Here is a 14040-nt window from a genome sequence, read left to right on the forward strand (position 1 = left end):
ATGCTGGTGAATGTTGGTTCTTGCTGCAGAAAAGTTTGTCTGTACACATCAGCAGTGATGGAAGCATTTCAGACTGACGGTGCAAAATGAGCTTTGAGCCGATATCATTCAGGAAAGCTGGTTGCCTTTTTCAAATGCAATGTACTCTGAACAGCTGCAGTGCTTCTTTAACCTAGATATTTTTGCGGTAGGCGTTTGTATTATCTCCCAATAGATTAGGAAACAGTAAAAAGACAAAAGTTTGTGTGCTTTTTTTTTTTTTTTTTTTTTTTTTTTTTTAAAGAAAATTTGTTAGCTTATTGGAATAAATAATTTAGTTTTCCATGGTATCCGTGTGTTTAATTTTCAGAAAAGGTTGTAAAGTTTGATCAACCCTAACATGCTTGATTTCTAATATTAAATCACAGATTTTTTTTGTTGCTTTTTTTCCCCCATTGACTTTTTGACTATTATATGCTATATTATAAACAAAAAGTGTCAAAAAAAATGTTTTTCCCCCCCAGTCTTTCTTCATATGCAATGGAATAGGAAATTAAGAAATCTTAAGTCTACAATTATACACTCACTGGCTTTGGCTGCTAAAACCTAGCGTGAAGTGTAGAATGTATTAACAACTCAGTGTAAGAATAAATTCAATTCTTTAAAAGGATTAATTAACATGACTGACATGTTCTGACAGTGATTTAGTGACGGTAATGGCATAAGAATGTGACATTTATTTTCACAGTGTTCAGTACGAATTGCAATGTCAATGGTATTTGTCCAAACTCGGGTTCCGTATATAGTAGACAAGACTTAACCAGGAAGTAGGTGGAGTTAGCCTCAAACCTTTTTTGTTAAATTATATTTTTTCACATAGTATACAATGTCAAACAACATACACATCATCGAAAAAACAACGTTAACCAATCCGCCAATAACATACTTAAATATAAGCATTCTAACACCTTATTTAAATGATAAAACAAAACGAAACCACAACAGAAAAAAATGGGAGAAATATTTGTTAGGCCGTATATTTTTTGGCTGCGGTACCTCGAGTGGCCACTGGGAGAAAAAAAACGTTGCTCTGTTGTATTGCCACTTCGGTATCCATTTCTTAAATAACATTAATAATACGTCCATGGTCTGTATTGACAGTACGTACTGACAGCCAGACTTCCCCTATAAAAGGTGGCGATCGTGTTCGCGCGCCTGACGAGACTACATTCTGACACCTCGCGTTTCTTCTCGCGATACTTGATTTCCGAAGGGCGACAGTCCTCTAAAACATGCCCACAGCGAACACAAGCTTCCGCGAATCTAGCTCAATAAAGCAGGCATGGCATTGCCTCCCTGGCACGTCGGACTCGAATTTTATTGAAGAACTTCCACAGTGATTGAGAGAAGTGTGGGCACCCTGATTTATTCCAATTTCACGTACTTCTGTGAAATAGTGCTACAAGATTGGAACTCGTCCTCGGTACCTCGGCACCTCGGCAGAGATAAGACAAACCTTTCGGTTCGGGAGCCAGTTAGCTTGATGTGGAGGAACCATAGCGAGACAGCATGACGCAAGACGACCCGTGATGAAGAAAAGCCCCGCTATCGTTGGTGAGTATTGCCGTTGAGACAGGTGAACTGTTACCAACGCTGCTATTTTAAGTTGTGCGCAAGGCTAATTTGTCTCGTCATGGTACTGCTGGTGTGTGTGTGTGTGTGTGTGTGTGTGTGTGTGTGTGTGTGTGTGTGTGTGTGTGTGTGTGTGTGTGTGTGTGTGTGTGAACAAAAGAGAAGGCCAATGCAGACTGCTGTAGATTAGAGACGTTTCGCCACCTGCGCGCGCGTGTGTGCGCGTGCGCGCGCGTGAGAACATAATGGTAGGCCAGCACTGTGAAGCACTGCTGTTACCTCGATGGAGCCTGTCTGTATTGAAGGAGATGAGATGGATGATGATGCAATCATGGGATTATTCATTACATCATTGGCACGTTCCCATGGACTATATATAAAATACACATCACATTTAAATACAAATAAACGTCCTAGAGTAACATTGATGTTTTTTAATTGAATAAGGATCATTGAAAATGGGTTAAGGCTGAGTTGCGGGCTACAGTAACAAGCAGCCGGCCACCTGTGAACTGTGGCATGCCTGGCACTCCTGCTGGACCAAAGGTCGCCCCTGCAATACACATCACTCTGCCAGCTGACCTGTTGATAACAGCATTGTTCTCTAGTAACAAAACAAAACAAAAAAAAAATACATCAATGAAATTTTGCTGATTAAAAAGAAATAAGTCAGCAAAGTGGCGAGTGGTCTGAAAAAAAATCACCAGCCAGACAAAATCTCCCCGTCAGTGCCTCCAGGACGAGTGTTGGTGTGAGAGCCTGGCCAGTGCAGGCAGGGTGAGCTGTGTGCTGTGTGTTCAGCTCCACAGGCTCGTCCAGGTCATTACAGTGGGTGAACTCCTGCTGAGTAATGCATCAAGTCTAATGCATCCACTTAGAAAGACTTGTGATGTCACTGTCTAAATCAGAATCGCAATCAGCTTTATTGACCAGGTTTGTACAGGCCAAGCAAGGAATTTGACTCCGTTTATTTTCTCTATTCTAATGCTTAGGTTAAAAAAAACAAACAAAACAAACTAAAGAATAAGTCAAAAGTAAGGGTAAACAAGTAAACAATGTACAACCGGAAGTATAAATAAAGTGTAAACAGTGTGCAACTTGGTGGAGTAAAATAAGGATCTATATACAAGTCTACATAGTATATATATATATATGTCTATCCAAGTATTCGTTAAATGTGCACATATACCTAAAAAATACCTAATATAAACATATATACAAGTCTACATATGTATAGCCTGTGACAGTAAAATAAAATAAAAAGAAAGTTGGGTGGAAATGTTCAGTGTAGTGCAATAATGTAATGTAAACACCAATGTTAACACAAACAGTAGTGCAGTATGAGCAATGTAAACGGGTTAACAGGTAAACGGGTGTAAGCAGGTGCAGTGGAAGGATGGTTATTGCTGTACTGATGTAAATGTAAGCAACACACTATACAACAATCGTTCACATGCATATATATATATATACTGTATCTATATATAAAAAAAAATATATATATATATAAATATTAATTTTTTCTCTCACTCTCTCTCTGCCGTCCAGTGCCATGTCTCTGGTGTACCCACGACCCACTGCAAACACAGCCCATGTGAAGAAGGACAAGAGACTGATGGCGGAAGTCAACGCGTCGCCGCTCAAACACTTTGTCACCGCCAAGAAGAAAATCAACGGCATCTTTGAACAGCTGACGGCCTACATCAAGGAAAGCTCCGCCTTTCTAGAAGGTGACTCCTCTTCTGCCCACGCAGATGTATTAACCCTCTGTTTGCTGTCGTTGTACGTTGTACGCAAGTCTTTTAGCTGTAATAGTATCACAGCCATCATTTTAATGTCAAAAGTGTGTGTGTGTGTGTGTGTGTGTGTGTGTGTGTGTGTGTGTGTGTGTGTGTGTGTGTGTGTGTGTGTGTGTGTGTGTGTGTGTGTGTGTGTGTGTGTGTGTGAACCCCTGGCACACCACCATGTCTGCTGTGAGCTCACTGTAGTGCTATAGTATCCTCCAATTGATTGATTGATATTGATTGATTTATTATTTCAGACTCAAGGTCCAGTTCACAAGATTAAAAAAAAGAAAACAAACATCATCAAGCAAAAAATAAATAAATAGCAGGGGGTCATCTAGCGACCCCCATTTACAAGGCACACATTCCAGTGTTTCCAGAACTGTGACGTACAGCGTGTGGCACTGCACCTAATGTTCGTCAGGCCCGAGACAATCTGATTTTCAGAATTATTGAGACGACAAATTAACTGACCATCATTTTTAGCAGTATCCTTAGACAGTCATTGTATGCAACTTGTATTGATCTCAGTGTGATTGCTTCCACGTGTCAGGAACTTATAAAAATGAGGACGTGGACCCCGTCACCACTGAGGAGCAGGTCCAGGAGGTCTTTGGTTACCTCGCTAAGGTGGCTGGGATTGGAGAAGTGCTCGCCCGAAGACACATGAAGGTGGTCTTCTTTGGAAGGTGTGTTCATCTGAAACCTTCTCCACCAGCCGTGGATCCAGGATAATGGACTGGCAGTATTATTAAAGGAATGAAGTGCTGCTAAAAACAAAACAAACAAAAAAAACGTGTCTTGTCTCCTTTTGTAGGACAAGTAACGGGAAGAGCTCGGTGATTAACGCTATGCTGTGTGACAAAGTTCTGCCGTCTGGAATTGGACACACCACCAACTGCTTCCTGAGAGTGGAGGGCACTGATGGCAACGAAGCTTTCCTTCTCACTGAGGGCTCTGAGGAGAGGAAAAGCATCACGGTGAGTAGAACTCACGTCCTTAGACGCATGTGTAGCTCTTCCAACCCCCCCCTCCCCTCCTCCTCGTTTATTGTTTTGTCTATGCCTATGTCTGATTAGATCAGATTCAACTTTATTGTCAGTGCACATGTCACAAGTACAGAGCAACAAAATGCAGTTAGCATCCATTGCTTAGCAGTGAATTAAATACAATATAATACATTAATATATATGTATATATATGTATATATACATACATATATATGTATATGTATGTATGTGTATATATATATGTGTATTATATGTATATATGTATATATGTGTATATATATATATATATATATATATATATATATATGTATATATATATATATATGTATATGTATATATATATATGTCTATATATGTATATATATGTATAGTCATTGATGTGCATAAACTATTAACGACTAACTTGCTTATTTGTCATCATTGTTTTTTCTTGTATTTTGCAGACTGTGAATCAGTTGGCTCATGCCCTCCATCAGGATGAAGACCTGAATGCTGGCAGTTTGGTTTGCATCATGTGGCCCAAGTCAAAGTGTGCACTGCTGAGGGACGACCTGGTGTTGGTGGACAGGTCAGACGTTTAGCCAGCACCACCCGTTGGACTGTGCTTTCATCACTTGGTGGTGTTCATCGTTGCAATATAATAACCACCATTTAATATTGTTCAACACATTTGAAATAAGTTTACCATAACAGGTCTAACATTTAAAGGTCATATTGTTATTGTGAAGTGTGTATTCTCCACTAGGATGTGTCAGTTAGAAGAAGTGATTTTCCAATGATCTTGTTTTTTGAAACATGCTTTAATTTGTAGCAGGCTGACATCCTGAGATCTGACATTATCAAGGTTTTCCCTTGCAGCCCAGGGATTGACGTGACCACAGAACTGGACAGCTGGATCGATAAATTCTGCCTGGACGCTGATGTGTTTGTCCTGGTAGCAAACTCTGAATCCACATTGATGCAAACGGTAAGACGTGATGAAATATACGTACAGTATATGGTCAGTTTGTTCTGTTGCACAATTTTGATGAAGCGTTTTTACAGACTCGAAATGTTGTTGTTTTTTTTCTTCCACAATTAAATTATTCACTTTTCTTTCAGGAAAAGTCATTTTTCCATAAAGTGAACGAGCGGCTCTCCAGTCCAAATATTTTCATCCTCAACAACCGCTGGGACGCTTCAGCCTCAGAACCTGAGTACATGGAGGAGGTCGGTGAGCGTGGATGGATCAATAACAGTTCCACTGACAGCATCACATGAGACTCAACCTCTGCTTCCTCAGGTGCGCCGGCAACACATGGACAGATGCACCGACTTCCTGGTGGACGAGCTGGGCGTGGTGGACCGGGCCCAGGCCAGTGACCGCATCTTCTTCGTTTCTGCCAAAGAAGTCCTGCAGGCTCGTGCACAGAGGGCTCAAGGGATGCCAGAAGCAGGTGTGTGTCATTGAACACTCAGGGGCACACGTGGTGCAGTGAACTGTATTGCGCGAGTCTCACACTTCCTCTGTAGTGTTGAGTTTGAATCTCACACACAGCTGTTCCCAAGTGTGTGCATTAAAACCAAGCTTCCTTCCTTTTCCCAGGTGTGATTCACATGGAGTCAGTGAGCTTTCATTTGTTGCAGAGCCCTAGAAAGTTTTGAGATGGGTTTTTAGTTTGACTTTTAATAACTTGGAAAAACCTCTCAAATGTGGCTCAAAGATTTTGACGCTCGCATCAGGTGGTTTTTCACACGTATCCATAGAGAGGAACATGGCAACAGCGTCATGGAAACACTTTATTCACATGGACACGTCAGTGGCCGTGACGTACGGGGTCACGTGACCACTTTACTGACCAGTGAAAATGGTGCGTTATGATTAAAAAGAGAAAAATATCACAACCATTCTGTACAGCAAACATCATGGAAATGCAGATTTATGGCAAAATGTTTAGTACCTCCATCCTCCTCATGGTGGCGTCTAACTGGACGGAAACGGCTGCAAATTGCAATTGTGCTTTGTGGAAATTGTTGAAGTGTGGCTTTTATTTTGTGACTCTCCTGTTGCAGGTGGCGCTCTGGCTGAGGGCTTTCAAGCCAGAATGTTTGAATTCCAAAACTTTGAGAGGAGATTTGAGGTGAGTTCCCAATATGAATCATACGCAGTTATGTGTGAAATGGTGAGTTATTCATCAACAGGAAGTCCTATAGATTGCAAACTCTGTGGTGGTTATTGACCTTAAAGGATGCTGTGATTGGCCACTGCTGGTTCACTGTAGGTTCCCTACAGCAGTGTGGGTTCGCACCTTTGTTGCTTGTCCTCCTGAGCTCCTCCTGGGGAGTGTGTTGCAGTCATTGTGTGAACGGTGGTCGACAAATAAAGCTGATTGTTATTGGCATCATCAGTTCTAGACTCGTTTTCCAGGAGTGGCTGCAGTAGAGCTATGAAACACATGGAAATGCTGAATGTTCCTCTGGTGATTGGCTCAGTTCAGTCGGCCAACAGCTGTTTCCACACACTGATGTATGTACTGCTGTCTGGTCTGCTCCACGTAGGAATGCATCTCTCAGTCGGCGGTGAAGACCAAGTTTGAGCAGCACACGGTGAGGGCCAAGCAGATCTCCGAAGCCCTGCGCCTCATCATGGAGTCTGTGTACGTTGCTGCACAAGAACAGAGGTGAGTTGGATCTTCACCACCACTGCTTGGTGAAGGAAGTCTGCATGAGAACCAAGGACCAACTTTGACTACTTTTCAAATGTGTGGTTTGTTGCGGTTGTGTTTTGTAGAACCTACTGCCTTGAGACCAAAGAGGACCGGCAGGACAGACTGGAGTTCATAGACAAGCAGTTGGACCTGTTGACCATGGACTGCAAGGCCAGGATCAAGAAGATCACCGAGGAGGTTGAGAGACAGGTGAAGCCCTCACACCAGTGAACACAGTGTTTGGTTAAACAGGAAACTGCAGAGTTCACTGTACGACTTTGTCTCATGAAGGCATCTTCAACTGTTACTGTTATTACTGAGCCCACCAGTCTGAAGGTTTGCCCACCGCTGGCCTGAACGCTGCTCAGTGCTGCTCTTCTTCAGTGATGTGCTGTGTCTCAATTCAGGGTCTGCACCCTTCAGACCGAGTGTCCTCCGTCTGAAGGAAGCGTTCTTCGAGTACCCAGCCTAGAAGGACGGACCAAACCCCACCTCCCCGGTAACCACTCGGGACGGTCTAGCCTTCGGCGTATTTCCTTGTTCCGTCGCCGCCGTTCCCTCCGGCTGGCCAACCTCGAAAGTGAAGTTTTTATAGCATCAAGCTAACCATTGGTTCTCCATCTAACAATGCCGTTGGATGATCAAATAAGTAAAATCCTACGTTAAAAACTGGATACTTTATGTGAAACTTCAATACTTAAATTTATATGTGGTGTCTTAACCAGTACATGGTGCTAATTTCAGCTGACTTCCCAGGATCCTACGATGCTTTGCAGCAGCACGCAAAGCATCATGGGATACACAAGTACACGAAGGATAGTAGCGGTGCATCCTTGGAATCGGCTAAAACGAGTGCGTATTTCTGAGTACGCATTTTGAGCGTCCTAAGCACCCTTGGGAATTGGGAGGAGCCTTGGCGCAGTGCGATGACGCAACTTCCTTTCAAAATGCGTCCTTCAAGGATGCAGAGCCTGAATTGAGACACAGCAATGCTCTTCTTCAGTGCTCCTCTTCTTCAGAGCTGCTTCATCAACAGCAGCCTGCATGCTAACGCTTTGTGCTTCCTCAGCAGATACTGAAATACCAACACTTTATACAAAAGACATTGATTAATTGTTTTTCAATCCCACCACCTGCTCACACTCAGGTGTCCAACGCCATGGCCGAGGAGATCCGGAGGCTCAGCGTGCTGGTGGACGACTTCCACATGGACTTTCACCCCTCCCCGGTGGTGCTCAAAGTTTATAAGAGTGTGAGTCAAACGTACACCGGCAGTAATAATTAATACTTCACAGTCCTTCAGGACGCGTCACACTGGTGGGATTTAACTTGCAGAACATGGCCAGGTATTGAGTCTCTTGGAACAATGTGTTCTTCACTTCAATGCTCCCTTGACTTAAAACAGAGTCACACCAAACCAAATCATTTCACTTTGCAGCCAATAAATATTTATAATTATATTTATAATAGCAGCGTCTTCTTCTTTGTGGTTGCATGACTAATAAAATGTTCCTCGCTGATGATTTAACTCTTCAGTGATGTTGGGCCTGGCGAACCTGCCAAGTCCAGTCTGCCTTCCCTCATCACAATATGGCATGCAACCTTTTTCCCTCAAGTCATGTTTGAGGGGTTGGATCTGTACAATCACTCCTATCAACCAGTTTTAAAACCTTTTAGGAGCATTAAGTTTTATTAATGGCAAATAAGAATCAGAATGCAGTTATGTATCCCACCTGTGTAGTGCTAAAGCAGCTTGTACAGTGCAAAGAGTGAATTAAAAATGTAAAAAAATATATTTTAATTTTATTTTTAATTTTATTTTTTTTATTTAATTGGGGGACATTGAATAAATTGTCCTGGGGGACAATTAATTTAATTAAAAAAAAATTAATAATAATAATAATAATAATTAAATGAATTCACTCTTTGCACTCTTTTTAGTTCCTCTCTTTGCACTGGAGATGCTGCTTTTCTTTTAACAGAAAACCATTTTTTGAACAGCATAAATCATTCAGCTCTCGTGGTTGTCTTTGTTATGTTGCCCTCATGCATTATTTTGGTGATAAAAGTCCTAATTCCAGAAGATCCAGTTGGGTGCTGGAAAATAGCCCTCTGATATTTGCCACTGCTATTCTAACGGTTTGTAATCTTATGTTGCGACAGGAGCTCCACCGCCACCTGGAGGAGGGTCTGGGCAAGAACATGTCAGAGAGGTGCTCGTCCTCCATCACCACGTCCCTGCAGGCAACACAGAAGGACATGATCGGTAACTCTCATTCTCATCATCCACTCAGTTCCTCCATAAAGCCGGCCGACCAAATATAATGACACTGTGGGCCTCATTTGGCCCGCGGGCCAGAGTTTGACACCCATGGATGAGATATCCAAAACACGGTCCATCAGAAATCAATCCTAAATTTGGCACAGTGGATGCCAGTTGATGAGTCATAATATCTGTCATGAATAACTCTGACACACACACACACACACACACACACACACACACACACACCTACCTGTTTGTTGGATGCAGAGGGCCTGAAGCCGCTGCTGCCCGGCCAGGTGAAGGAGCAGGTGGAGCTGCTGGTTCCTCGCCAGTGCTTCAGCCTGTGCTACGACCTGGCCTGCGACCGCCTCTGCAGCGACTTCCAGGAGGACATCAGCTTCCACTTCTCCCTGGGCTGGACCATGCTGGTCAACCGCTTCCTGGGAGCCAAGAACAGCCGCAGGGCCCTCATGGGCTACAGCGACCAGGCAAGACGTCGCCAAGTCGTGTGTGTGTGTGTGTGTGTGTGTGTGTGTGTGTGTGTGTGTGTGTGTGTGTGTGTGTGTGTGTGTGTGTGTGTGTGTGTGTGTGTGTGTGTGTGTGTGTGTGTGTGTGTGTGTGTGTGTGCAAACTATGCGGTCCTGAATATAATCCTTGGCTGTAGTTTCTGTTGTGGCCAGCAGATGGAGCCCTGATTTCAAAAGTGAATCTTCCAGCAGCTCGTCTTGAAATAAGGGACAGAGAGGTTTTTAAACTGTACAGTTTTACACTGGAGTGGTCTTCACTGTGAATGTCACAACATGATTAAATCAGACAATGATTTATTTATTGCAGATCTTAAAAGTGAGCTTTATAGTTTTGGTTGACGTCCCATGTTGGAGGTAAACGCACGGATGGATTTGCCAGAAAGTCAACATGAAGTTATTGATTATTGATGGAGACGTTGACACTGTTGAAAGTGATCCTCACTGTCACCACTAGGACCTGGTGGAAGCCACCCACTGGATGTTCCATCTCTCAGTTATTTACAGACTAAAATCTTGGTGAAGTTACACAATTGTGCCTCCAGCTGGATTGTCCACACCAGGCTTCCTTAGAAATACGCTGGTGCAAGATGGCAGCTAACTGGGAGCACTGGGACCCTGATTGGTCTGTGGAGGTTCTCCTCTATAAATGAGAAGCAATCTTAGGTTGGGAAAACCAAATTACGTTGATTGTGCAGCCAGTATTCACTCTGATCAGCGTGTTTATGGGCTGTACGTTAAGTTTTTACCAAAATAAAAGTCACAAATCAAGCCAAAGTTCACGCACTGAACCTTTAATGAAGTGAATCGGCATCAAACGGCTCAATCTGTGTCCACCTCCTGCTGATGGTGGAATAAAACACAAGGTGTTCTTTCCTGAAGTGAGGAGCTGCTGCAGCTTCCTCCTCTCTGTTCCTCAGACTCATTGGTAGTGATGGTGCAGTGAGTGTTGTTCTGGCCACTGACCTGCTCCTCCCCCCCGCTGCAGGTCTCCAGGCCCCTGGCTCTGACTCCAGCCGGCTCCATGCCTCCGTTCCCCCAGACCTGCGTCACCCAGGAGGAGTTGATGGTCTCCATGGTGACGGGCCTGGCCTCCCTCACCTCACGCACCTCCATGGGCGTCCTGGTGGTCGGCGGCGTGGTACGGATGAACACGCGTGACGACCTGAAGCATCACTCCAGCAACCAGGAGTGGAGAGTTTGCCAACGATGGAGAAGAAGCCCAGTAGAATGATCTGAGCCGGTTGTGTTTTTTTCCCTGCGTCAGGTCTGGAAGGCGGTGGGCTGGCGTCTGATCGCCCTGTCGGTGGGTCTCTACGGCCTGCTGTACGTCTACGAGCGGCTGACCTGGACCACCAGGGCCAAGGAGCGCACCTTCAAGAGGCAGTTTGTGGACTACGCCAGTGAGAAGCTGCAGCTCATCGTCAGCTACACTGGATCCAACTGCAGCCACCAAGTTCAGCAGTGAGCACTGGAGCTGGATCACTGGAAGTCACTCACCTCACTGACACGCTCGCCCTGAGTCCTGACCTGCTGTGTGTGTGTGTACGTGTGTGTGTGTGGCTGACAGGGAGCTGGCTGGAGTCTTTGCCCAGCTGTGCCAGCAGGTGGACGTCACGCGGCAGAACCTGGAGGAGGAGATCAAGGACACCAACAGCAAGATCAAGTCGCTGGACGGCCTGCACAGCAAGGCCAAGCTGCTGCGGTGAGTTGTGAGCCTGAGTGGGGCGGCGCGACTCAGAGCTTCACGGTCAGGAGCAGGGGAAAGGATTTTTGGGTGCACCGGCCACCGTAGTTCACTGGCAATCTCAAATGTAACCACTGTGTGTCGCCGTTTCTCCTCCAAAATCTCTCACGATGACTCGCTGGACCTTTAAATATCAGAATCAGTCTTAATAATCGTGGCCATTTCAAGTTGTGGTTAATGTAGAGCAGCGTTTCTCAACTGGTGGGTCGCTACCCTAAAGTGGGTCGGGAGGTGTTTTCATTGGGTCACAGCTCCGTGGGAGGTTTCATTTTTTTTTCTTTCTTTCTTTTTTTTTTATTTTTAAATAATTTTATAACATATATATTTATAGAGAAACAGCTGTGCGTTCATTTTGCAGGACACATACTGTCATTGCAATCATTTACTTCCCAGACGTGATAGAAAGTGGGCTGGAGTTTCTGCTTTTGTGGAGTAAATTTGGGTCCTTGCGACTTGATGATGAAGTAACACCATGATGCTGATGGTGAGACTCCAGCAGCAGCAGCTGAGAAGCACTGGTGTAGAGTCCAGCAGTGGGCATCATCCCACTAGACAACCCAACTCTGCCCACGTCTTCATCAGTGGCCTGCACCACAGCACGACTGTGGACCAGACCACCGTCACTGAGCTGCGGTGGTGCCGAGCTTCACGTTGTTCTCTCCATGAGAACGCGGACAAAGGCCGCAGCGTCTCTGATGTTCACCCTTGCTGGTAGATGTTGTGGTGTTGTGATTCTTCATGCTGTTTTCTTGCGATCTCTCCAGGAACAAGGCGGGCTGGCTGGACAGCGAGCTCAACATGTTCACCCAGCAGTACCTCCAGCACAGCAAGTAGACCCGGCAGGAGCTGCACTGCTGCAGAGGCCCCACCATGCTCACTCACTCACTCACTCAGTTACCCAGTCGGTCAGTAGGTGGCGCTGTGGGTTGCAGCTGCTTGTTGCTGGCAGCTCTTTGCTGAGGGCCGAGTCGCAGCTTCACACCTTCACCTCAGTCAAAGCCACCGCGTTAACCTGCGCTAGAGTTTCTCTTCTCTCACTAGATCTGTAGCTGGTCGTTGCGATGAGGTCACAAAGGGCAGGTAGAGAGACGACGCAGCGTTAGTCCTGTTCTCTGTGGCTTATTGCAGCAGTTGAGGCGTTGAGTTTGCAGTCACTAAATTATTGAAGTGTTCACTGATTTTTGTCCTCTGTTGACTAGAGATGCATTTTAATGCCGTTGCTTGGAGACATGAAGCAGATTCAGCAACCAGGAGACGTCATTTTTATTCTTTAAAGTGACTCGTCTGCAACGCGTCCTGCTCAATTATTAATTCATGATCTCATGATCTTATGATCTCATGAACTCATGAGTGTCAAACATGCAGCTCGCTCTTTTCTTTGCATTTGTTTTCTTTGCAAAGCAAACAGACTTGGTCTCAATAAACTCCTCCACAGCCAGCATGGTCGTCGTGCTCGGCCGATGGTTCGTTTTAATGAGTATTATTATTTTCTCTTGTTGTTGTTGTTTTTTTAAGTAATAACGAGAATTGGTTCCATCCGTCAGCTGAAATCAAACTCAGTTTTCCGCGAGAAAATAAAATCAATTGAATTGCACAGTTTCTGCGCCACACACGTTGCTTCAGTGTCGTATGTATGTGAATATGTCCTGCATTCGCTTCTAATAAAGTAATATTCTGCCTCTGGGCTTGATGACCTTGACGCCTCTCTGCTGATCTCTAATGATGCATCTCGTGTGATGATTCCTGCAGCAGCGTCACACTGTATGCAACCTTGTGTTGGAGTCGTTGGTAGAGCTCAGTGGATTGGTCCTGATGAAGAGCAAAAGCAATAGACTCATGATGATGATGATGATGATGACAGGAAGAGAAATGGCTCAATGTTCATCATGGAAGTGCCTGCATGCAGTGGTGGCTCATGTTTGTCTTCCCATTAAAATATTAAGTGTATATAAAGAGTAAATAAAGAGTGAAATGTTGAAAAAAGTCTTTTGTGAGTCTGAACCATGAATTGATTTCATTTCAAATTCTTTATTTTATTACAACAATTTAATGTGAAAAAAAAAAAAAAAAAATAGACACCACCATCCTAGAAACTTAAATGAAAAGGAGCGTAAAGAAGAATATAGTTTTATTATTTAATCTGCTCCTTTTTCCCAAGAAATTGTTTTTACAAAAACATAAATAAAATGTCCCAAAAACAAATCATTAAAATGAAACAGCTGCTGGCCAAGACAGCCACATGTTCCTGTAATTACATGTAATAACAAAGTTATTCTCCATAGTCCCATCTTTTCACATCATAAAATATAGATGCCTAGCCTGGCCTAGCCAGGCCTTCCTACTTCGTCAACTCGTCTTCATCTCCCATCAGGCATCACATTCCATGAATTGAATTCATTCTGGAATTGTAG

General features: G+C 44.2%; 1 protein-coding gene across 1 annotated transcript; it reads left to right on the forward strand.

Moving 5' to 3' along the window:
* Nucleotides 1-1226: 1226 nt before the first annotated feature.
* Nucleotides 1227-13612, forward strand: mfn2 (mitofusin 2). Its single transcript, XM_076045832.1, has 18 exons — nt 1227-1593; nt 3160-3341; nt 3949-4084; nt 4213-4375; nt 4849-4973; nt 5264-5372; nt 5507-5614; nt 5688-5841; nt 6458-6525; nt 6944-7065; nt 7176-7302; nt 8240-8344; nt 9256-9358; nt 9626-9846; nt 10871-11023; nt 11150-11346; nt 11453-11587; nt 12394-13612. The coding sequence occupies exons 2-18, from the start codon at nt 3164-3166 to the stop codon at nt 12461-12463; spliced, it is 2274 nt and encodes a 757-aa protein (XP_075901947.1). The 5' UTR covers nt 1227-1593; nt 3160-3163; the 3' UTR covers nt 12464-13612.
* Nucleotides 13613-14040: the final 428 nt, after the last annotated feature.

Source organism: Nelusetta ayraudi, unplaced genomic scaffold, assembly GCF_046127955.1.
Source record: "Nelusetta ayraudi isolate G7.1 ecotype Tasmania unplaced genomic scaffold, CSIRO-AGI_Nayr_v1 ptg000088l, whole genome shotgun sequence".
In the NCBI taxonomy this organism is placed as follows: Eukaryota; Metazoa; Chordata; class Actinopteri; order Tetraodontiformes; family Monacanthidae; genus Nelusetta; species Nelusetta ayraudi.